Source organism: Equus caballus, chromosome 6, assembly GCF_041296265.1.
Source record: "Equus caballus isolate H_3958 breed thoroughbred chromosome 6, TB-T2T, whole genome shotgun sequence".
NCBI lineage: Eukaryota > Metazoa > Chordata > Mammalia > Perissodactyla > Equidae > Equus > Equus caballus.
In genome coordinates, this window is record NC_091689.1 from 15,927,551 (window position 1) to 15,951,646 (window position 24,096).

At 39.3% G+C, this 24,096-nt stretch overlaps 1 protein-coding gene and 1 long non-coding RNA gene across 3 annotated transcripts; one reads left to right on the plus strand and one right to left on the minus strand.

Moving 5' to 3' along the window:
* Window positions 1-818: 818 nt before the first annotated feature.
* On the minus strand, window positions 819-9,479 carry LOC138924574 (uncharacterized). Its single transcript, XR_011439528.1, has 3 exons — window positions 9,366-9,479; window positions 4,521-4,657; window positions 819-2,333 (listed from the first exon to the last, which is right to left on the minus strand). It is a non-coding gene; the product is annotated as an uncharacterized lncRNA (long non-coding RNA).
* A 104-nt stretch (window positions 9,480-9,583) lies between these two features.
* On the plus strand, window positions 9,584-13,235 carry CCL20 (C-C motif chemokine ligand 20). Of its 2 annotated transcripts, none has more exons than XM_003365131.5 (4): window positions 9,584-10,035; window positions 11,136-11,250; window positions 11,968-12,045; window positions 12,739-13,235. In XM_003365131.5, exons 1-4 carry the CDS (start codon window positions 9,957-9,959, stop codon window positions 12,758-12,760), a joined length of 294 nt encoding a protein of 97 aa, XP_003365179.2. In that variant the 5' UTR covers window positions 9,584-9,956; the 3' UTR covers window positions 12,761-13,235. The 2 variants fall into 2 exon arrangements, with proteins under 2 accessions (XP_003365179.2, XP_005610720.1); XM_005610663.4 differs by having other exon boundaries at window positions 11,139-11,250.
* The last annotated feature ends 10,861 nt before the right edge of the window (window positions 13,236-24,096 follow it).

Sequence of the window (24,096 nt, forward strand, 5' to 3'; positions counted from 1 at the left end):
TGTAGATTTCCTACAACCTTTAAGAGAAGAAAAAGCACTAGAAGATTTATATATTCAGCTTGACATATACACTTTGTGATAAAATCTTTTTGCAAAGAAAAGACTAAACATTCAGTCATTTCATTAAAACAATTTAGGAGTAGATATGTCTCTACGGTCTACAACTATGCTGCCCCTGTGTCGTCATTCCCCCAGCCTCACAACAGCCATTCCTAATACATCATGATACTATTTTCTCAATGTTCCTCACATAGACTCAGCATCCTCAGCACGTTTCGTAAAATGTTGGTTTCTATTTGCCACATCAGGAAATTATCATACTAAGATCAATCATAAAAAACTGTTGAATAGTATTTATTGCATTTTCCACTGAATATTGTTATAAGGAAACTCTATTAAACCAAGAAGCATAGCGTTTCATCAGTGACAGCTGTCTAAGGAAAATGCTATCAATGCTTCAGAACGTCTAAAGATAGAAGTAAAACCTAATTTTAGTTAAAATAAATGTTGCAAATACAGAAAATGAAGAATATTTTTGGAGTACAGTATGTCAATCGTGTACATGTTTTAGCAGGGTACACCTAGAAAATTTAGATGTTTTCTCATTGTTACACACATACACACACATCCATCATGAACACTAAATATTTTGGTATGTTGTATGGTATGTATCTTATTTCTTAGGGGAATTTTAATCCCATGATGTTTTATGTAGGCTTTTAACCCTTCTTGAACCTGGATTTCAAGGCACAGATCTTGACTGAGCAAGCCAGGCTTGGGCACTCTATTAGTGAACGAGCAAAGAAAGGTCCAGTCAGTTTGCCAATACTACAATTTGAAAAGTTCATATTTCCTAAAAGACTTGAAAATAAAAAAATCAGTTAAGTTGAAGGAACGAAGTTGTCTCCATGAATCAGATTCTTTATCTGAAAGAAAATTTAATCATAGGAAGTTGATAGCTTGGTTATGCGAATTATTTTGAAGTGGCAAGGAAGACACATTGGCTTCAAAACTTATAGTGGGGAATTCCTACTAAGACTTTTTGAGCTCTTGTGTACGTTGATAATTAGAATTGACTCCGCCGTAATGAGAAGTTCCTTGAAAGGCAGTTAAGTCCCCAATTTCTTCGTGCAGTAGAAGCAAAACATAGACAGCTAATCAAAAGAATTTTAAAGTGGTGGGTCAGGAATAACCCATTTTATTGATACTATCTAATGACAACAAACTTGTTCACAAAACATTGAACCTTAAAATTAAAAGAAAGACAGTTGGACTTAAAAGTATTTTTAAATAACGTGGCTCACTTTCACATGTATAGGAGAAATTTTGCATATGTATCTGGAGCATTTTCCTCCCAGGGTAGCATATCTTCTCCTGTACAAATTTTGTGGTTTCTATTTCTTGTAGATACGTCATGTTTTATTTTTGACATGGCTAGGGAATTAAGCAATGACTCATAGTTTGGAAAAACCAGAATTCCAAAAAATAATTTTGAATGACATATAACATTTTCCCCTTGAATGTTCATCACTGCTTTCTAATTTTTTTTTTCTCATCGAGATAACAAACTGTGTAGCGCTAAGAGCGAAGATTCTGTCACAAGTGTTTTGAAAAAATACCGTGAAACAAAACCAATCCCCCCACTCATATGGAAAGTTAGGATTTATTTGTTTGTTTGAATTTTAACTGAATTAAAACTAATGTTAAAAAAATGATTAAATGGTCTGTAAGGTGACTTTATATTGTGTTCCAACCTAACATTCATGCTTCTCAAGATTGTGTCTGGTTTCAGCTGTACCTGAGTTACGATGAATGAAATCAAGGTTAGACTGTCATATGTGGGGCAAAGAAACTTGTCCATTTGGACATCCATGAGGCATTGCAGACGTGACACAACTCTCAGTTCTTTTCTTCCCCCAATAATCTACTCCTCCAACAGTGCTCCCATCTGGTTAAATTCCACTAACATTCCCTTAGTTATTCAAGACAAAATATTTGCAGTCATTCCTACCTTTTCTTTTTCTTTCACATTCAATATCCAATTCATACAAAACTACTATTCTTTCAGTAGATCAAAAAAGGAGTACATGGTTTTCACATATATGACATATACCACTTTCTTTCATCAACTCAGGTGGGTGTCCAGATGCTCACTTGAAAATTTGCTTGGCAACCCTCAAGACTCCATTCCTGAGACAATAGTGTCCGTTATCATGGGACTGGTTATAGGGGCTCTTTACTTCGGTTTAAAGAACAACACTGCAGGAATTCAAAATGGAGCTTGCTTTCTGTTTTACTTGACCTGCAGTCTGCCAGTGGTATCTCTTTTGGTTCTGAAAAGAAGCAATTTATGCATGAGTCTATCAGTGGCTGTTATAGAGTAGCATCATATTTTTTGAAAAGCTGATATCTGACCTACTCCCTATAAGAATTTTATGAGGTATCCCATTGACAAATATATCGTATTTAATGTTGGGACTGAAGCCAAAGGTGAAAGCCTTTCTTACCATGGTGCTTTCTCTCGTGATGCTTCCACTGACCCTTAGCATCTTGGCTCTGGCTGTCACTGCAGCTCAGAGTGACATCCTTTAACTATCTCTCTTGACTGTCTCTTTAGTGGTAATGACAATATTTTCAGGCCTCTTTGTGAACTTCAGAAACATTAGGCTTTGGTTTTCCTTGATCCAATATATAAGTATTCCTCAGTGTGACTACACAGTTTTGTAACAAATGAATTTATGGGGCAAAGCTTTTGTCTTGGAATAAATGGGACATAATGAAACAAGTTTTGTAGATGTGAAGTATGTTTTGGGGAAGATTTTTTACAAAACCAAGCTGTCCTCCTGGGGTCTGAGGAGGGACCATCTGGCCTTAGCATGGATGATAGTTATTTTCTTCACAGTTGTCTGCCTCAAATTGCTGTTTCTAAAAAAGTCTTCATAAGCCATTTGTGTCAGGTATTTCTGGAAGCCCTTTGTCACGTTCTTTCAGCCACCTTTGATTTCAGTCTCAGCCGTAGTGGAGTGAGCTCAGAGCACATCACACTGACAACTTACCTTGAGCGTGCTCTGCTTGTCTTTCTGCTCTGGGACCTCCTCAGGGCTGAGGAAGAATGCTGGACCAATCTCCCCACCCCCAAACACAGCTTGAAACTCTGGGGGGTTAATGCCCCTGGGGACGATCCGCAAATAATGAGGGATGTGAGCCAGCTGACAAACTCTCTGTCCGTCATCCTTCAGGGGGGTAATTCTGGAAGACATCTGTTTGTTTCTCAAGAGGCTCTAGCGGAATCAATTCTCCAGTGCCCACAGAATGACCTTGAAAGCTTTTTCCTTCTCCGCCTCCCTGCCTCACTCTTGTTTCCTGAGGTTATTTTACAAATAAATGATCTGCACCTGAGGCTCGGCTTTCAGGGGAACCCAAACTAAGATGCCAAGAAACAAGACGCTTGATTGTTTTTGAGCAGCCATTGTAGGAATTTGTATTGTTGCTATTCTTTGTTGAAGTTGTGGTTCATTATTTTTATTTTTAGAGATTTATGGAATACTGCAGTATTTGGTGTATTTGATGAAGGCTATATGGAAACTACAACTTGCATTACTATCTAAAAGAAACTAAAGGGAATTTAATGATATATAATACCACTCATTTGATAATCGGATAATAAACCCTTGAGGAGGAAATGAGGAACAATCCACTGACTGGGGAAGAAGATCTGATTTGTAGATCCAGCTAGTGCTTGTGGTTTGACGCTGACGAAGTCAAAGATCTCTCTGGCTTCTGTATCCCTATCTTTACAATTAAGGTATTGAATGAGAGGGTCTCCACTCTTTTGTAGCTTAGCAATTGTATAGTTGGATACTATTCAAAATCCACAGTAAGGAACGTGTTTGTCCCCGGAGCTCAGAAGCAGTCAGGACCCACTTGTGTGGAAGCCAGGAAGCTCCAGGCTGGCTGGTCCTTTGTCCCCACTCCCCCTTGTAGAAATCAAATATCGTTCTTCCTTGCTTTCACAGCACATTCCCTACTAAAATATCTGGCACCTGGTGGGTGCTCAATAAATGCTGTTTTTTTTTTTTTTTTTAAAGATTTTATTTTTTCCTTTTTCTCCCCAAAGCCCCCCAGTACATAGTTGTATATTCTTCGTTGTGGGTCCTTCTAGTTGTGGCATGTGGGACGCTGCCTCAGCGTGGTCTGACGAGCAGTGCCATGTCCATGCCCAGGATTCGAACCAACGAAACACTGGGCCGCCTGCAGCGGAGTGCGCGAACTTAACCACTCGGCCACGGGGCCAGCCCCAATAAATGCTGTTTTAAAAGGAACTCCTACCATCTTTCAAAAAACTTTTCAAGGAACCCCTATCAGAAAGAGAATGGTCTTTGATGGGCATTCCGTTAGCATGATATGTTTCACGTTCATTTGCCATAAAACTGGAAGGAGCGTTAAGTAACTTTTAAATGATCACATTTTGTTAACAATTTCTGTGAAAATGTTTCATATAATGTGAATATGGCGCTTACCTCCTATTGCTTTGTTTTATAGTTATTTGTGAGTTTTAACTGTCTTATTATGAATTCCCTTGAATTCAGTCACCACGTTCTAGCCATATGTATATACTACTAAGTACCTTCCACATAAGACACTTGTCAAATTTTTTCTGAAAAACGAAACAGAAAAACTGAGTAAAACACTGAGACTACTACATGCAGGAATTAGGACTCATTAGGAATGTGTCTGGGATATTTGAAAAGAATGTCTACAAAATAAATAGGCTTCTAATAAATTAGCTTTGAAATAATTTTCTTATATGAAACTTTTCATTAGCATGTTCATTGACTGACCCAAAGGATCAGCTGAAGATCACCTTTCAAAGAGTTTTTAGGTGACAAATATGAAATAATACATCTATCAAACTAAGCAAAGGCAAATACAATGTCAATCAATACAAAAAAGTACCAAAAAATCAATTCTCTCTTATAGTTATTAAAGGGAGAAGAAAATAAGACAGAAAGACAAATACATATTTCACTCATATGTGGAAGATAAACAAATAAACATGTAGATAAGGAGAACAGATTGGTGGTTATCAGAGGGTAGGGGGTGTGGGGTGGGTGAAAGGAGTGAGGGGGCACATGTGTATAGTGATGGATAAAAACTAGATTATTGGTGGTGAAAACAACGCAGTCTATACAGGAACTGAAATATAATAATGTACACATGGAATTTACACAATGTTATAAACCCATGTGACCTCAATAAAATAATTTAAAAAAAAGAGATGTGATTAAGAGATGAGAGAGAGGGAGAAGAAGAGAGGCTACAGGAATGGAGGACGAGGGATAAATGAACACAGATTCCCAGCAATCAAGAGGAGTCATAAAGAAAGAGGATCTATGGGCTGGGGTGAGTGTCAGGTGTAGGTAGGTGGAGAAATTTTTTGTTGTTATTACAGGTTTTATGGAGATATAATTCACATACCATAAAATTCACCCTTTTAAAGTGAACAATTCAATGTGTTTTAGTGTATTCATGGTGTTACACAAATGTCATCACTATCTATTTTTAGATTGAAAAAATAAGAAGGAAACTACATACCCATTAGCAGTCACTCTCTATTCCCGTCCCTTTCCCCTGACACCACAACCTAGCACTAGACAATCCATCTACCGTAGGTTTACCACAGGAAGTAGCCCTACTTCCTGTCTCTGTAGGTTTACCAATTCCAAACACTTCTTACAAATGGAATCATATAATATGTAGCTTTTTTTCACTTAGTATAATGTTTTCAAAGTTCATCCATGGTATAGCATCTATCAGTACATCATTCATTCTTATTGCCAAATAGTATTCCGTTGTACAAATTTACCACATTTTATTTATCTATTCATCAGTTGATGACATTTGGATTGTTTCCACTTTTTGACTATTATGAATAATGCTACCATGAACATTCATATACAAGTTTCTATGTAGATGTATATTTTCATTTCCCCCGGGTGCATACCTAGGAGTGGAATTTCTAGGTCATGTGGTAATTTTATGATTAACAATTGGATAAGTTGTCAAACTGTTTTACAAAGTGACTGCACCATTTTTAATTCCCATCGACAATGTATGAGGGTTCCAATGGGTCCACATCACTGCCAACACTTATCTTTTTGATTACAGCCATTGTAGTGAGTGTAAAGTGATATGTCATTGTGATTTTGATTTATATTTTTGTAATGACTAATGATGTTGAGTATCTTTTTATGTACCTGTTGGTCATTTATATATCTTTAGAGAAATGTCTATTCAAATATTTTGCCCATTTTTAAATTGGGCTATTTTTCTTTTTATTATTGAGTTGTAAGAGTTTTTCGTATATTCTCTGTACAACTAGAAGTCCCTTATCAGATATGTGATTTGCAAATATTTCCTACCTTTCTGTGTATTGATTTTTTCACATTTTTTATAGTATCCTTTGAAGCACAAAAGTTTATAATTTTGATATAGTCTAGTTTATTTGTTTTTAATTTTGTCACTTGAACTTTTGGTGTTGTATCTGAAAAACCATTGCCCAACTCAAGGTCATGAACATTTACTCCTATGTTTTCTTCTAAGAGTTTCTTAGTTTTAGCTCTTATAGTTAGGTCTATGATCCACTTTGAGTTAATTTTTGTGTAAGGTGTGAGGTAGGGGCTTAACATCATTCTTTTGCAGATGGATAACCTGTTGTCCCACCATGATTCATTGAAAAGACTGTTTTTTCCACCCTTGAATGGTTTTGGCACTGTAATAAAAAAACCAGTTGACCACAGATGTGGGGGTTTATATCTGGACTCCCAGTTCTGTTCCATTGATCTATATGTCTACACTTATGACAGTACCACATGTCTTGATTAGTGTGGTTTTGTGGTAAGTTTTGGAATCAGGAAGTGTAAGCCCTTTGGCTTTATTCTTCCTTTTTACAATTGTTTTGGCTATTTGGGATCCTTTGTTAATTACACATGAATTTGAGTATTGACTTTTTCATTTCTGCAAAGAAGCCAGCTGGGATTTTGATAGAAATTGTGTTGAATCTGTAGATCAGTTTGGGGAGTACTGCCATCTTAAGAATGTTAAGTCTTCCAATCCTTGACGTGGGATGTCTTTCCATTTATTTAGAAGTCTTCTTTAACTTCTTTAATAGGATTTTGTCACTTTTAGTTATGCTTTTCACTTCTTTTGTTAAATTTATACCCAGGTATTTTATTCTTTTTGATGCTATTGTAAAAATGATTATTTTCTTAATTTCATTTTCAGGTTTTTCATTGATAGCGTAAAGAAATACAGTTGATTTCTTGTATAGTGATCTTGAATCTTGCAACCTTGCTGAATTTATTAGTTCTAATAGTTTTTTAGTGGATGCTTTAGGATTTTCTATATACGAGATCATGTCATCTGCAAACTGGATAGTTACTACTTCCTTTCCAATCTGGGTGGGTTTCCCCTTTTCTTGCCTAATTGTCCTGTCTAGAACCTTCAGTACAATGTTGAATAGAAGCGGTGAGAGTGAACATCCCTGTCTTGGTCTTGACCTCAGGGGGAAAGCATTCAGTCTTTCAACATTAAGTACGATATTAGCTGTGCTGATGACCTTTATCAGGTTGAGGAAGTTCTCTACTATTTCTAATTTGTTGAGTGTTTTATTATGATAAGGTGTTCCATTTTGTCAAATGTCTTTCGTACAATTTTGTTTTTTATTCTGTTAATACTGTGTATTACATTTCCTGTGATAAATCCCCCTTGGTTATAGTGCGTAATCCTTTTTCTATGCTGCTTCATACAGTTTACTAGTATTTTTTAAAGGATTTTTGTGTCTGTTTTCATAAGGGATATTGGTCTGTAGTTTTCTTGTGATGTCTTCATCTTTTTTTGATATCAGTGTAGTACTGTCCTTGTAGAATGAGTTAGAAATTGTTCCATCTTCTTCTCCTTTTTGGAAAAGTTTGTGAAGGATTGATTTTAATTTTTCTTTGAATGCTTGGCAGAATTTACCAGTGAAGCCATCCGGATTTGGGCTTTTCTACGTGGGGATATTTTTATTACCAATTTGATATCTTTGCTTATTATAGAGCTATTCAGACTTTCTGTGTCTACTTGAGTCAGTTCCAGTAATTTGCGTCTTTCTAATAATTTGTCCCTTTCGTCTATATTATCTCATTTATTGGCATACAGTTGTTTATAGTATTTCCTTTTAGTTCTTTTTATTTCTTAAAGTTGTTAGTGATTTCATCTCTTTCATTCCAGAGTTTAGCGATTTTTCTTCTCTCTACTCCCCCCTCTTTCTTGGTTAGTCTGGTTAAAGCTTGTTAATTTTGCTGACATTTAAAAAAAAAGAATTTGGCTTCATTGATTTCCTCTATCATTTTGCTATTTCCTACTTCATTTATCCTCACTATAAGTTTCCCTCTGAGCATTGCTTTCATTGCATCACATAAGTTTTGGTACGTTGTGTTTTCATTTTAATTCTTGTCCAACTTTTATTATTAAATTGTCTATTCCTCCCTTCAGTTCTGTCAGGTTTTGCTTCATGTATTTTGAGGTGCTGTTGTTAGGTGTATATACAGTCATAAATTTCGTACCTTCCTGATGGATTCATCCTTTATCCATGTGGAACTCTTTCTTTACCACTAGTAACATTTTTGTTTTAAAATTTTTGTCTATTTTGTCAGATATATGCATAGCCACTACAGTTCTCTTTTGTTTACTATGTGCATAGTATATCTTTTTCAATCCATTTACTTTCAACCTATTTATGTTTAGTGGACAGTTCTTTTTTATGATTTCAATGTTTTTAAACTTTTTAAATGATAATATAATGCTATTCACACTTTTCTTTTGATGTACAGTTCTGTGAATTTTAACACGTGTAGATGTGTGTAACCATGCCCATAATGGGATAGAAAATAATTCCATCACCCCTTAGAACTCCCTTGTGTTATCCTTTACATTCACACCCTTCCTGCAAACTCAATCCCTAGCATACAACGATAATCTCCCTAGTGGAGAGTTCTTATTAACCATCATAAGTTAGGAATTCGTATTACATTATTATTGTTATCACTATTATTTGGCATTTGTTTTGTTGATTAATCACTGCTGATAGTCTTTTTTCTTCAACCCTTCTGAGGCTTTGTATTGAGCTATGTAACTACATCAGCATGAAGAGTTAAGGGCAGGTGGGGATTATTTTCTGGGCTGCAATATTGATTAGAGTTGTGTAAATGTAGAAGATTGTTAGAAGAGTTGACACAAAATCAAGAGGAAGCTGAGGCTTGAGTCTTACTTAAGGGCTAGCATTTTCCACTAAAACTGGGGACACTACTACGGTGTTGTATTACCTGATCTGAATGGTATCCTAGAAATTCAAGGTCTTTGCTGATAGCTGAGCACCAGCTATGCAATGGTAATGCATGTCCTAGTATGCCTGGCATCCTACCTCATTCTCCTCCTCCCCCAATGGCTCTGGAAAGCAAACGGAGTGTAACAATAGGAGTTCTGGAATGTTCCAGTGTGGGGCTGACCTTTGTATCATGGTTAATCCTTGTCTTCTCTTTTCAGAGAAATTAGATTAAGTTAAACTGGATAGAAACCTTTACTAGGTTACAGGACTGAACTGCTTTTCCCTCCTTGAAAATCCAAAGGATTTAACAGGATTTTCCCCTTCTCAACCCCTGCCCTCCGCCCTGACCTTCACACCTTCCCAACACTAGGGAAAGGAAGGAAGTTTTCCCTGTGGTTTTGCTGTGTGACGAAATGATGGGGCAGATTGATCAATGGGGAAAACCCCACGTGAGAACACGCCTTCTCTGTACATTCCCAATATTTACTATAAGTAGAGCCATCCCAAGCCCAGGCTGCTATCAGAGCATAACAGCGCTCTCAAGGTACTGAGTACCCAGCATTGAGCAGGTCTATTCTTTGAGCTGAAAATGATGTGTGGCAGCAAGAGTTTGCTCCTGGCTGCTTTGATGTCAGTACTGCTGCTCCACCTCTGCAGCAAGTCAGAAGGTAAGTGCCACTCTTTCTGCTAGCACAGGAGGAAAAACTATTTTCATTCTCAGCTAAGCCTTGAGCTCGTCTGGGGGTCCGCAAGGGATGGAAGGCTGTTAGAAAGTCTTCAAAGGACAGTGATGGGTGTTGTCAGCACATTGGTGAGTGGAGGAAGGAAAGCTTACTGCTGCTGATTAGGATTTCCTTTATACTGTCAATCAATCCCAGCAGAGTTTGGAGGTGGGTGGACTCTTAGAGACCTCAAGCTCCAGAACAAGTTCAAAGTGCTGTTTCTGGGAGTGATGTAAGTTGTGTAACATTAACAGTGAAGGAAATGTAGGGAACACTTCCAACTTTCTCACCTCCCGACTAAATAGTATCAGTAAAGTTCAAAACTCATGATTCAGGGGTAGATTATAGCACTGGACTTTTTAAACCTTGCAAGGCCTGGGGGATATCACTTGCCAACTTTGAGATAACATCTATCCGTCACCTTACAGCAGGTTATAATTTAACTTGGGGGAGTGTCTTAGGACTACTTTATTACTGAGAATCCATCACTTTTAGCAACAGCTACATTCCTGAAAATGCACATGTTGAACTTTTATGAGCAAAATTAAAAATTCCCATTAACTAATATTACAATTCCAAAGTGCTTTAGTTGTGGCTCTTATAAGCAACTCCTATAAATCACATTTTCCTTCTTGTCCTCCCCCTCCTCTCAATACTCATAGCCAGATAATAGATTAAAATCTGCCAATTTGTTCATTTTCTGAATTTGGAAGTTTATTTATAAGAGTTTCTTCAAGTGGGAGGTACTCATATTGTTGCCTGATTGTCAGTTTGTATTTTTTACTAAAGATACTCCTTTTATGAGAAGTCACATGTTTCTAAACTGTATTATTGAATAGAAATTTCCCAGTACACAAACTATTTTTTTTTAAGAGAATTGGACGCTATGTTGAATTGGGTCTCAAAGACATTGTAACTGTGCCTCTAAATAGTTTATTTACCATATAAATCAGATTCTAGGTTTTCCATGACTCCAAGTAGTTCCATAATACCTATCACAGAACAAGTTCATTCATGTGGACTCAATACCTTTTATTTCTTTTCAGCAGCAAGCAGCTTTGACTGCTGCCTCCGATATACAGCACATGTCCTTCATCCCAAATTTATCGTGGGCTTCACCCAGCAGCTGGCCAATGAAGCTTGTGACATCAATGCAATCATGTAAGTTACTAATTGATTTTAACTCAATTGCATCAAGAGTACATGGGAATTTCAGATATAAAAATTTTTTGCCTTTTTGGAGTTTCATTCAGAAATAACTGAAGTAGCAAAGATAGATTTCTTTTACTAGTACAGATCTATTTCAAAGTCCACTTTAAATAGGACTGGAATAAGACAAAGCTTAGTTTTTTAAAAAAAGAATTTAGTTGAGTAGAAAATCACTTTCTAAGATAAACTTATAGGCTACTAAAATGCTGTCTCAGGAAAATACAGAAGATATAAACTTTGAAATGATCATCTTATACCAGAAAACATTTGGCGCTGTATGTAAAGACTCAGTAATTATACTGTCACATATAATCTTCTTGATTTATACTGGATATTATACTTTAGAATGGTATAAGTTATTGATTAGATATATACATATTTCATGTAACCACCATCAACAAAATTAAATAACAATTCTAGGATTTTATCTCCCGCTATTGCACAACCATTTGTTAAACTGCAGAAGTTAGGGAGAATTGATTTCATTTTTTGCATTGAGCTTTATCAGAAGCAATTTTCTTCGTGCATTTTGTTTCACCTCTGAATGAAATAAATAAAATGTTCAGTGTGTAGAGCCATCAACTGGAATATGAAATTTCCATTGCACATTCTGTGAAAAAAGCCATTTAAAACCTCTTTAAGCACAAATCGAATTTTCTGATTCTTCAGCTTCTACACAAAGAAAAAATTAGCTGTGTGTGCAGATCCAAAGAAGAAATGGGTGAAACAAGCTGTGCATATCCTCAGGTATGGAACGTTCACAATCAATTAGCCTCTCTCCAAATGTGTGGGGCAAGGGCTTTGTGCAGAGTGGTGGATCACTGAGATTCTTTAGCCTGAAAATGGCATAATTTTTAAAGGGGAAATTTGAGTTGGACCATGAAAACGAAAATTAATTTTTTCCACTCATAGATCATTTCTATTATTTTAAAAATATTTTGTGTATGACATAATATATATTTTATTTATATTTTTTAAATTTAGTGATTTTTTGTGTAGAGCAATCTAAGTGATAGCCACTAGTTGATTGATTCTTGTTGCAAAGATGCCTACTATTTATATAATTTACAGACTACATGACATTTGATTGTTTGTTAAACACTGAAAAATAAACAGTTAAAAGAGATCAATGGTTCTGATTCACACTGGTGACAATAGAGAGGCGTAATAATGGACAGCAGTCACCTAACAGCAGGGTACCATAGACACTGAACTTGAAGACAAAATAAGTGTTCATATCCTCTTTCTGTCATTAGATAGCTGACTTATGTAGGGCAAGGTCCATCCTCTCTGAACCTCGATTACCTCATAAGCACTCTGAGCTGCTTGGCATTTGCAGATGTGATTCGGCAATGAGAGGCTATCTTTAGGTACCAAAGCCATTCCTGATAGCCAGTCACTCTGTCTTCACTTATTCTGTTGTCCTTTTTCTCTTTACAGCCAAAGAGTCAAGAAGATGTAAAAACTGATTCTCTCTGGAATGGAATTGGATACAGTCCAAGAGTGAAAAGAACCTGGCTGGAGTTGCTGGTTTCACTTGCACATCGTTCAGGGTTTAGCACTTATCTGACTCATGCCTCATTGGACTTGTCCAGTTAATGAAGTTGATTCATATTGCATCATAGTTTGCTTTGTTAAGCATCATGTTAGAGTCAAACTCTATTTTATGTTAAGTTATTTATATATGTGCATTTTTTGTGTTTCGCTATTTAATGCTAATTTCCCATAAGCTACTTGGTTTAGTCTGAGCTATAAAATCATGTTTGGAGGAATGAGATCATATGGACTTTCTTCTAAGCAGGAAGTTATTTTTAAAAAACTGTTTAACACTCTTCTGTTTACTTACTTTTGTTTCCTAAAGGTTTTGTTGTAATTACCTTGTAAAAGAGAAAAGTGATGATGAGAAGAATAAATATTAAAAATAAAAGAACCAAAAATTGTTTGTTGATTGAGTTATACAGCATTTATTAAGCTGTATATTAAAAATATTTAAAGGTATAGTAAATATGAAAATTTTCTCAAAAATTGTATTTTCCATTTACTTCTTCCCCTGCCTTTATTCTCTGTCCCTCATGGTCCTGGACATCATTCTATATAAATTACAATGGAAAGATTTTTTTCTTTTTTTGATTTGAAATCCTCCAAAGCAAAAATTAGAAAGATTTTATATCTGAGATTCATAGTTCAGTGTTTGTTGGTATAAAACTTTTTAAAATAAAGAAATGTACCCATACACTTTGTGACTACAGGGACACAACCACCATTTAGAAAATACTTTGGGAAATCACTTAGTCCATCATTTTGCCACCGCCAGGGAGCTAGGAATGGGCATCTCAGCCCAGGAACATTTCTAAACTTCGGAAGTCCTCCTGAGTCATCATTAAGTAGTTTCCAAAAAGAACATGACTACAGAGAGGAGCCTTAGAAATTAATTGCCTCACTAAGCATAGGAGAGACTTCCAATGTGTGAAACCCAGCAAGAACCCAGAAATAAGACAAAACGACAACATTCACTCCCCAGAGTTCCTGGAGCATCTCGACACAGTGCTCAGATTCCCAAGGCAACGAAGGGTTACTGGAGGCAGGCACACCGACAATGTGATGCAAGACTCACAAGTCCGAAATGCAGGGCAATGGTGGGTCATTTGGTGTATGGCCAAGATCTGGAAGTATCTCAAGAGGCTCTAAAGGCAGCTCTGTGCCCAGAAACAACAACATTGAGTCATCAGGGAAAGTATGCTCAATATCCTGTTGGTTCATTCACCAACCATGGGTTAGTACCTATTTCGTGCCAGGCACCGAGCCAAGTGAAGCTTGAGACACCAAGAGATAAAGTTAGGACATGGTCCTCGCTCCCAAGTAATTAAGACTGAGCAGTGTGGTGAGAGGGAGGAGACGGCGAGTAATTCAGCTGTTATAACACACGGTGGTGAGCACTTGGATAAAGAGCCACACGTGCTGTAGGGCATCCACAGCGAGGGCTTCCAGAAGGAAAGCATATTTGGTTGAACCGTATTTTTTTTCTTCTTTTCCCCAAAGCCCCCCAGTACATAGTTGTATATTCTAGTTGTAGGTCCTTCTAGTTCTGCTATGTGGGACGCTGCCTCAGCATGGCTTGATGAGCAGTGCTAAGTCTGTGCCCAGGATCCAAACTGGTGAAACTCTGGGCCACCAAAGCAGAGCCCGTGAACTTAACCACTCAGCCGTGGGGCTGGGTCCCTGGTTGAAGCATATTAAACAGCCAATATTCAATATTCTTTTTTTTTTAAAAGGTTTTAATTTTTTCCTTTTTCTCCCCAAAGACCCCCAGTACAAAGTTGTATATTCTTAGTTGTGGGTCCTTCTAGTTGTGGTGTGTGGGATGCCACCTCAGCATGGCTTGATGAGCGGTGTCATGTCTGCACCCAGGATCTGAACTGGCGGAACCCTGGGCCGCAGAAGAGGAGCGTGCGAACTTAACCACTTGACCACGGGGCCAGCCCCAATATTCAATATTCTTGAAGTATGAAGGTGACAACTGCATATGGTTCAGCCCAATACTTGAGCTGAAGGGCCAGTAGCCACCACCCAGTTGGAAAAGGGCAGCAGGGGCTGTTTGGAAATATCTGGGGGCATGTTTTAGTTGTCACAATGTCTGAATGTGGGCTACTATAGGCATTCAGTGAGCAGGAGACACAGATGTTAAGCCTATCGGAATGCACAGGATAGTCCTGCACAATGAAGAATTTTGTTGTTGTTGTTAGTGCCATTGAATGATCCTGTGGACAGCAGAGTGGAGCCCTGCCCCGTCTTTTTGTGCCATCTTCTCACCTTCTAGCACTGTATCAAGAAATGCCCCACTCTACTCATAAGTTTCTCATGGCCAGTTGTTTTGGAAGTGGGAGACCAGGCCCTTCTTCCTAGTCTGTCCTAGTCTGGAAGCGCCACTGAAACCTGTCTACCGTGGGTGTCCCTGCTTATATTTGAAATACCCATGGCATAGCTTTCAGCATTACAGCAACATGCAGCCGCCACAGTATGACAATCAACAGATGGGCGGTGTGGCCCCCTAAGTGGGAAACGAACGTGGGCCATGGTGAGAAGAGCACGAAATCTTAACCACAAGACCACAAGGGTTGGCTAATGAAAAACCGTCCTACCCAGAATGTCGATTGTGCCACCAATTGAGCAATACTGGTTGAAGTGGAATGTTATGTAAAGAGTGGGGCTTAGGGTGGAGTAGTTGCAGATTAAGTGAAACTGTAACCTCAACTAAGTTTAGTGGTTTGAACTTGAATGTAGAAACAGTGGGGAACCACTGGAAAAGTCAAAGGAAGAGGAAAGAGAGGAGAGACAGATGATGGAAGCAGAGGCACCAGAGAGAGCTGCAATGAGTAAGGTGAGAATTCAATTTAAGTCACGGCAAAAAGAAAGGTGCAGAAGAGATGGGTTTGGGATTCCTGAGAATCATCCTGGACAGCCCTCACTCCTACCCCTTCCAGTCATTCCCTCTTGGAACAGCACAGCCAGAGAGGGCCATTGTCAGGGGATGACACATTTGGCTAACTGCTGGGAGGCCTCACCAGGCGAGCTCTGCAGAACCAGGAAAGTAGCATATTTTGTTACTGTTCTGAAGGTGTCTGAATCTTTTGGGGCCAGGAGTATTAATAACTATTAGCTGAGTTCCTGCAGACTGAAATTTTCAGGCCAGAAAGCCAATTTATTAAGCAACAATGAAAACATTCCAGTGTTAAGTGCATGGGCATAAGCAGATGGGCAGATCAGTGCATTCCCCTCATGAGGTCAAATTGGACTCACAAAGCCAGATTGTTAAGCCTGCAGTCAGAGTGCAGAGCAGAGTCTCAAACACAGTTTGAAGGTTTAATTCCTTAGTCTTACCGCGCTAACCATGTTCTTGGATTAGGGAAGTCATGCCCAAATCACAGCTCTTCTTTTTCTTTTTTTTCAATTTGCAAAATATATATCTTTCTATTTAATTTTCAGCTGAGATATAATTTACGTATAGTAAAATACATGAATCTTAAGCGTACAGCTTCATGAATTTTCGCATATGTACATAGCTGCGTGGAAACTCTGGGCCATTCAAGAGATTAAATGTTTCCAGCACCCAGAAGGCTCCCTCATGCCCGTTTACCTCGTCCAGTCCCAGGCTAACAGCTGTTCTGTCTTATTTCGCAATAGATTAGTTTGCCTCTTCTTGATATCATGTAAGTAAAACTATATGGAATGTACATTTTGGTGTGTGGCTCCTTTCACTAGCATCTTCTGTCTTTTTAACTTATTTTTAATTATACGTGTAATACATGAATTCGTTCTCATTCTTAAATTCGAGTTATAGTGAAGGAGCGAAGGCCTCCTATAAACTTCCATCAAGGCCCTTGCCTCTCCAGACATAACTCTACAGGATGGCTTTTACTCTTTCCTAGTCTAATAGGCTTTTCCATTTGCATAGTCCTCATGAGAGCACAGATTTGCACCACTAATTTATAATCAGAGTCTATCCTTTCTCACTGGAATTAATCTCTGATCACCTGAGCGTTTTTGAGGTTTTTAGTCATATATTTTCCCAAAGTCTTTCGTATAAAACTGCTAAAGCCTGACCATAGCCATAGCCCTGATATGTGGATTTGATTTGTTGTATTCTTAGGATGTCTCCAAATTCCTCAGCACTTCATCAGCGCTTCCCATTAGTGTCAGTTGTCATTAAGAGGTCAAATAAGATAACTATGGGATAATCTCTTTTGACTCTGGCAATTGACTCTATGGGTCATTGGTATATGTAGGTCATTGGTGATTTGGAAAGTAGTGCCTTGAAGAATGAGTAGTGACAGGTGGTTTGGCAGTGAAAGTAAGAGGAGATGAAAACCAGAAGAAGAGCTTTTTTTCCCCACAAGGTGGAAAAATATTGAAAGAGTTAAGAGAGAGAGAGAGATGTTGAGAAGAGATTGAAGATATTAAAGGGTTGAAGATTCTGAGAGGAGGTTAAATTGTGGTTCAACTTCCCTCAAGAGGTGGGAGAAATGGTTTCCAGAACATGAGTCAGTTGAGGTATCTCTTCTTTTGAAACAAGAGGCACTAAGAAAAGAGTGGGAGTAGATAGAGAGAGGTTTATGATTTGGCTTGCAGGAAATTGTTGGAGTTTGCATCAGGTGGTCTTGCTTTTCTTGGGGAAAGACTCACTGTCTTTTGAGAGTGATGAGTGAATAGACAGGGGTGGGACTTTGAGACGAAAGGGGAAGCTTTGAGATAGCCAGCGAAGGACACAGGGACACGCTGAAGGGTTGTTCAACTGTGTTGCGGTTTTACTGAGGTCAGAGATAATCAATGTGCTGGGCCTCCAATCAACGTGTGCCAGACAGCCTGCTGCAGCTTGGGTGTAAGAACAGAGAACTAATTAGATTAGTTCAGGCTTAGCCTTTGTCCCTGGATGCAGTGCAAGGAAAGAACAAGAGAGTCAACAATGAGGGTGGAGAGAGGGGTTGAAGAGGTGAACCATGGCATGTAGACCAGAGAAAAGGAGATGACATCCAAAGGTATCTGAGAGACTAAGATAAAATGGAGAAGCCCTCAGAGAAAAGACTCCAATGTGGTCAGTGAGTAAGAGAGTGAGGTGGGCTGGAGGTTGAGGGGAGGCTCCAGGAGCCAAGGTATGGAGTCCTGGTATGACTGTGTGTGTGTGGCTCAAGTGGAAGGGGGACTGGAAGGCTGCCAGGTTGGATGGGCTGTCCACTTGGATTTTTCTCCCCACCTTATATTAAGGAAAGTAGAAAAGCATATAAGGAGCCCCCGTCACACACCTCCAACAAACTAATGGCCGTCTTGTTACTTCTGTACCACCCAACTCACTTCTCTCCACTTATATCCACTGAATTACTTTGAATCAATTCCCAGATATCAAATTATTTTGTATATATATATATATATATACCCACACATATATATATATGTATGTATGTATAATCAGGGGCTTTTAAAAACACAATTTCATTACCATAGATGTAAAGATCAACACCAATTCCTTAATGTCACCAAATATCCAGTCAGTGTCCAAATTTCCCTGTTTGTTCCAAAAAAAGATTGTTTTTAATTATTCATTTTGCAGTTGATTTGTTTGAATGAATATTCAAATAAGGTTCACACACTGCATTTAAAAAATTTGTTTCTTTTCACTTTTAATCGATTTTTCTTACCACCACCCCCACCCTCTCTCTTTTCCTTTGCAATTTATGTTTTGGAGAAACCAAGATGTTTGTTCTATAGTTTTCCACCTTCTGGGTTTTGTTGATTGCATTTTTCTTGTGTCATTTAGCATGTTTCTCGACTCCTAGCTACAAATAGAGGCTGGGTTGAAGATTGATTGGCAGAGGGAAACAAGACCACTTTAGAAGTGGCATTGTGCCACATGGGTATAAATTTGCCTAAACTGATGTCAGCAACAGGAATGAAAGGGAAGATTGTGAGCTTGTGCCAAAGTCTTCAAGCAACATGAAAAACTGCTCAAGACCTTCAACTGACAGCCAGAGGCAGGGGAAGTAGATGGTTTAATGATGTACATGTACTTCAAAAGAAGAGACAGGGAAGGTGTGTAGGAATGGAGAAGTGCCATCATGGAAGCACAAGAAGCGTAAGAAGTGCCACTTATTCCTGGCACTGTGATCGTCTTGAGAAGGCCATAGGGAAAGTGATGTTCTTGCTATAGACTCAGGTTTCAACGGAGGCAAGGAGATAGGGGAGTGAAAGATGAAAGGACAGGGAAGAGTTGCCAAGGAAGGTCAGAGTGGGACATGATGGAGATGAGTTGGGGGCACACAACAGTATTGGGATAGAAGCATGAGAAGTACAAGAAAGGAAAGATGAATGCAAGGGTTTGGGTTTGGGTAGTAATCACGTCATTAATAACATCTAGACTAGTAAGCATTATGTGCTAATATCACTTGCTGACATCGCTAATGTATTACCTTATTCAAACATGAGGTAGGTAGTATTTTTATCCCCATTTTGCAGTTAGAGAAACTGAGGATCAAGGGAATTAAGGAATTTACCCAAGCTCAGACAGTCTTTAGAGACATGATGGAATTAGCTGGTCTCAATTTTCCAACCAGGCATCTGGCATAAAGATGTTTCTGTGCCAGTGAAGACAACAGCATCTGTGGTATCTGATGCTCCTTGATTTTGGTTCTTTTGTTGGTACTTTGTAGTCTTTATAGTCATCTGTATGCTCTTCTGATTTAGAAGGTATCAAAGTCCTAGAACATAGAACATTTCAGACTTTTTTTTTTTGTATCAAAAGACTTAAAGTTTTGTTTCTTCAAGGAGAAAGCTCCAGTTGTGATATGGGCACCTTCTCCCTCAGCAGTACCAGACACATGTCACACTGTTGTGATTTTCTGTCTCATTAAATCATAGTTTATTGAATAAAATGTATGCTTTTCACTGTTTCATTCATTCAATCAACAGATTTATTGAGCACCTTCTATGGGTCAGGTACCTTTCTGGTGCCTGGGGATGAGCAAGACAAAGTCCTTGCTTTCATGCAACTTATAGAAGGAGAGACAGAAAATAGATAATCACATAAATGTACAATGTGAAAGAAAAAAAGAGTCAGAAAAAGGGATAAAGACTAGGGGGTGGGGATGGAGAAGTTCTCCATATCTATGAAGTGTCTGTCACAATTTACTCTCTCAGAAACAATGCCCATGACTTATGCTTGGCTGAGAAAGGAACCCAGATAAGATAAGGAAGCCAAGTATGATTAAAGCTATCCAAGAGTATGGTCTTCATTCTCTGAGATGAAGTAAGGTCTGTGGCAGACTGTTGCACTAGGCTTTGGTTTACTCTGCCTGAAAGGGTAGGTCAAGAATTAGAATCCCTATGGGGCTGGCCCCGTGGCCGAGTGGTTAAGTTCGCGTGCTCCGCTGCAGGCGGCCCAGTGTTTCGTTAGTTTGAATCCTGGGCGCGGACATGGCACTGCTCATCAGACCACGCTGAGGCAGCGTCCCACATGCCACAACTAGAAGAACCCACAACGAAGAATACACAACTATGTACCGGGGGGGCTTTGGGGAGAAAAAGGAAAAAATAAAATCTAAAAAAAAAAAAAAAAAAAAAAAAAGAGAATTAGAATCCCTAAGACTGTAAACTATTCTTCATTGGACTGACTTTCCTACTGAGTGTCAAGCCTCCAGTGGAGGATAACTCAAGTTAGGAAGTTAAATACATCTTCAGACTGTGATTTGGTAATTTAATTAGCACAGAGCAACATTTATATCCACAGTGTGGTGATTTTGCAAATTTGTTTGCTTGCTATGGCTCACACTCAACTGAAACCAACAAACAATGATTATAAACAAATCTGGTACAATAATTTGGTTATAGAAAATGCTACCCACGCTCTAGCATGGTACAACATTATTCTCCATTTCTTTAATTATTACAACGGAGGCATTTTTAATTGCAAATGGTCATGAGTTTGGGAGGTTAGCATGGAAAACTTTTTTCACTTTTCTTTTTCTGGCTCCCTTCCCTCTTCACTTGAATATCAACTCTTAACAGGGATATATTGTTTAAATTCACCTAAATTCTTGGCAATGAGGAAAGTTTTGGATTTAGATTCATTCAAACTCAGGCCATAAGAAGCTAGAGCTTCAGAGGCCCAAATCCAGGCAAAGCAAGAACTGCTGGATTTCTGAGTCATGAAATCTAGAGGCTGATCCAGGTAGGTATAGGATCCAAAGTGATGGGACTGTTATGAGCTGAATTCTGATCCCCCTAAAATTCATATTTTGAAGTCCAAACCCCCAGCACCTCAGAACGTGACTGTATTTGGAGACAAGGTCATTAAGGAGGTAATTAAGACTAAATGAGGTCATGAGTGTAGGTCCTAGTTTACCTGGAAGCCTTATAGGAAGAGGAAATTTGGACACAGACATGCACAGAGGGCAGACCACGTGAAGACACAGGGAGAAGGTGGCCAGCTACAATCCAAGGAGAGAGACCTCAGGAGAAACCAACCCTGCTGACACCTTGATCTTGGACTTCCAGCCTCTTAACTGTGAGAAGATTAATTTCTGCTGTTTAAGCCTCCCTGTCTGTGGCATTTGTTTTGGCAGTGCTGACAGATGAACACGGGGGCCGAGAGGAGCAAATGCACGCTGAGCCCAGGTCCTTTGGGATTTAGCACAAGGATTCATAAATTCACACTTAATGTGGTCCGTAAAAACCATGTTTTTGTGCAAGATTTTCAGTTCCTTATGTGAATTCTTCTGCCATGGAAATCTCCTCACATCTATCTTATCCCTGATTTGAGATGGAACTATGTTCATTGAGTGGAATAGTCCTGGCAAGACTTATTGATGAAAGCTCCCTCTCACCTAAAATATTTGGCAGCAATTTATTCATATCTTAAGGCAGAAGCTGACACACATGGTTCTTCCCTGAAAAATGTAAAGGGAATCATTGTGTCCCCCTACCCTGTCCTCAATAAGGAGAGTATCAGGAAATTCTCTTTTCTGTTTTACGGTACACCCAATGGCTTAAGCTTGGCATTTTGTTTAAGACGTGTAGGGTAGAAGTTCCAAATATAGAAAGATTAGGTGGCATCTGTCTCCTTTAACTAAATCAAATCGTGAGTAATCGCAATGATGGCCTTGACCTTTTGTCAACCAGTTCCCACAGCTCCCTGGACTGGACATGTCGGGTGCAGTCTCATCTGGCCTGGATGTTGCGTTTCACTTGTTGCAGGGATTCCATTTTCCCAGTTTCCACCCTCAGGGTTCCATGCCAGGGCTTGCCCTGCCGCCTGCCTCTTCCTGCCGCCACCACCCTGCTCCGCTCAGCTCTGACGGTGTCTGGGCCTGACCCGGCCCGCCCCTCCTCCTGCTCCACTGCAAAAATCGCCTCCGCAGTCTAGATGTGAAACCTGCCAGCAAATGAATCAGCCTAGCTGGGAAATTCAGTGGAGTAAAGGGATGTTTTCCCTTTTACAACTAAGGGGGGTAAAAATATTGTACTCCAAAGACAAATTAACAAAAAATCCCGACAACAAAAACCTAAATCACACATTTTAACCTACGATTGAGAAGGAGGAAGAAGCGTTTATTTATTTATAAACCCATAAAAGCACTGCCTGTAATAGCAATGCTATAGATGTTAAGGGAATAGCCCTGAGTCCTTCCTGGGCCTTGCAGAAGGCATCCAAGATCAGGAAACACAGGAGCTGAGCCTGTGAGGATGAATTTCAGGTAGTTTCAGGTGGGGAAGGGCATATATGGGCACAAACGTGCATGTGCTAGTATGTATATGTGTGCGTGCAAGTCGCAGGAGTGGCTGGAGATCAGGGTGGAAGAAGCAACTGCCACATTAAGGAAGTGACATCATCCCTGAGACAATGAAAACCCGGCCAAGGGACACCAGCAGCGAGTGACATGGTCAGACTGGGCTGACTCCTCTCTGAGGACAGCTGCTTCTCTTCTTGCTACTTGTGCCCATTTTTCCCATCTGCTTTGCTTTATTTTTTAATCTCATACAGTCTTCTAACTTCTTGATTCCTCCCTTTCCTTTCCATCCATCAGCAGGCTTCAGTTCTTTCCGCAGCCAGTCTAAACCCAATGACATTTCACCAAAACAATTCTCCTGTCAATACGCTTGTCTCTCTGCTCTCTTGTGCCACACTCAAGCTACAAAACTGCACGAGTGCTTCAGTCCAGTCTTTCCTCTTCTTGACGTGTGAACAGCTAAGTCCTAGCAGCAGAGCTCCACAATCTGAGGTCTGGTGCTATTGCAAATTTATGTCTTCCAAGTTAACTGGCTTTCACTCTGGCTGTCAAAGTAAAAATTGCACTGGGCAAAGTTAAATAGGCAAAGATGACTGCGTTCAAGGTTACTGCAATAGGTGAGAGACGTGAGAACTACAATCTGGACTCAGTTCCATTAAAACAAAGGGCAGGAGAGTTTTTAAGAGCTGGGATAGGGTACCATAGTCCATCTGTGTCTGCTAAATGGCTTTACCCAAAGGAAAGGTAAACTTTCTTGTATCTTCATGACAGGAGTTGGGTTTGTAACTTGGAGCAAGGGGCCCACTGAAGTTAGGCTCCAGCCCTTTCACAAAGGCTGGGAGGTAGGGGCAGTATCATCTTTGATGACAACGTTTCTTCCTTGGTGCGGACTCCAGGCCAGGGCTTAGTTTGGAGCTGCCATGGGATGCCCATGCACAGCTCCCTACAGAGTGGTCCTCTCAGCTTTGTTTCCTTCTTCACATGGAACATGGAGTTCCTCCGATAGGAATCCTTGGCTTCTCTTACTGACTTCCCAGAGCCAGCCTGCGACCCTTCTCAGGACCTTGCTCCAAAACTTATCCCTTCTTTGCCCTGTTTCTTCAATATTTTCCTCTCCTCTGGCTATTTTCTTTGTTTGTATGTTTTTGTTGTTGTTAAATAAACTATAAGTACCTTCTTCCCCAGTCTCATCCCTAAGGCTGACTCCTCTCTGTCAGTCAATCTGTCTTTCTCTATTTTCCCATCACTCAAGTTCAAAACCCCAAAAACCATCTGATTCTTTCCTTGCCCTTAGCCCTCCACCCCCACTGCTAATCAGGCACTAATCCTGCTGATTAGGGTTTGCAACAGTTGTCATCTCTGCTCTTTATTTCCATTCTCACTGCCCTCACCTCCTTCCTGTGGCTCTCACCACCTAAGAAGTTGCCCAGCCTCTAATCTCCTCCCATTTGAATATGTCTTGCATATTATTGCCATATTTATCCCCAAGAATTGACTTTATTGTTTTGTCAATTATAAGTTGCTC

Bases quoted from the DNA above. Each gene is read 5' to 3' on its own strand.
- CCL20 (XM_003365131.5), top strand. From the start codon at position 9,957: ATGATGTGTGGCAGCAAGAGTTTGCTCCTGGCTGCTTTGATGTCAGTA. The intron at 10,036-11,135 runs GTAAGTGCCACT...ATTTCTTTTCAG, and splicing joins CCTCTGCAGCAAGTCAGAAG to CAGCAAGCAGCTTTGACTGC. The intron at 11,251-11,967 runs GTAAGTTACTAA...CTGATTCTTCAG, and splicing joins TGTGACATCAATGCAATCAT to CTTCTACACAAAGAAAAAAT.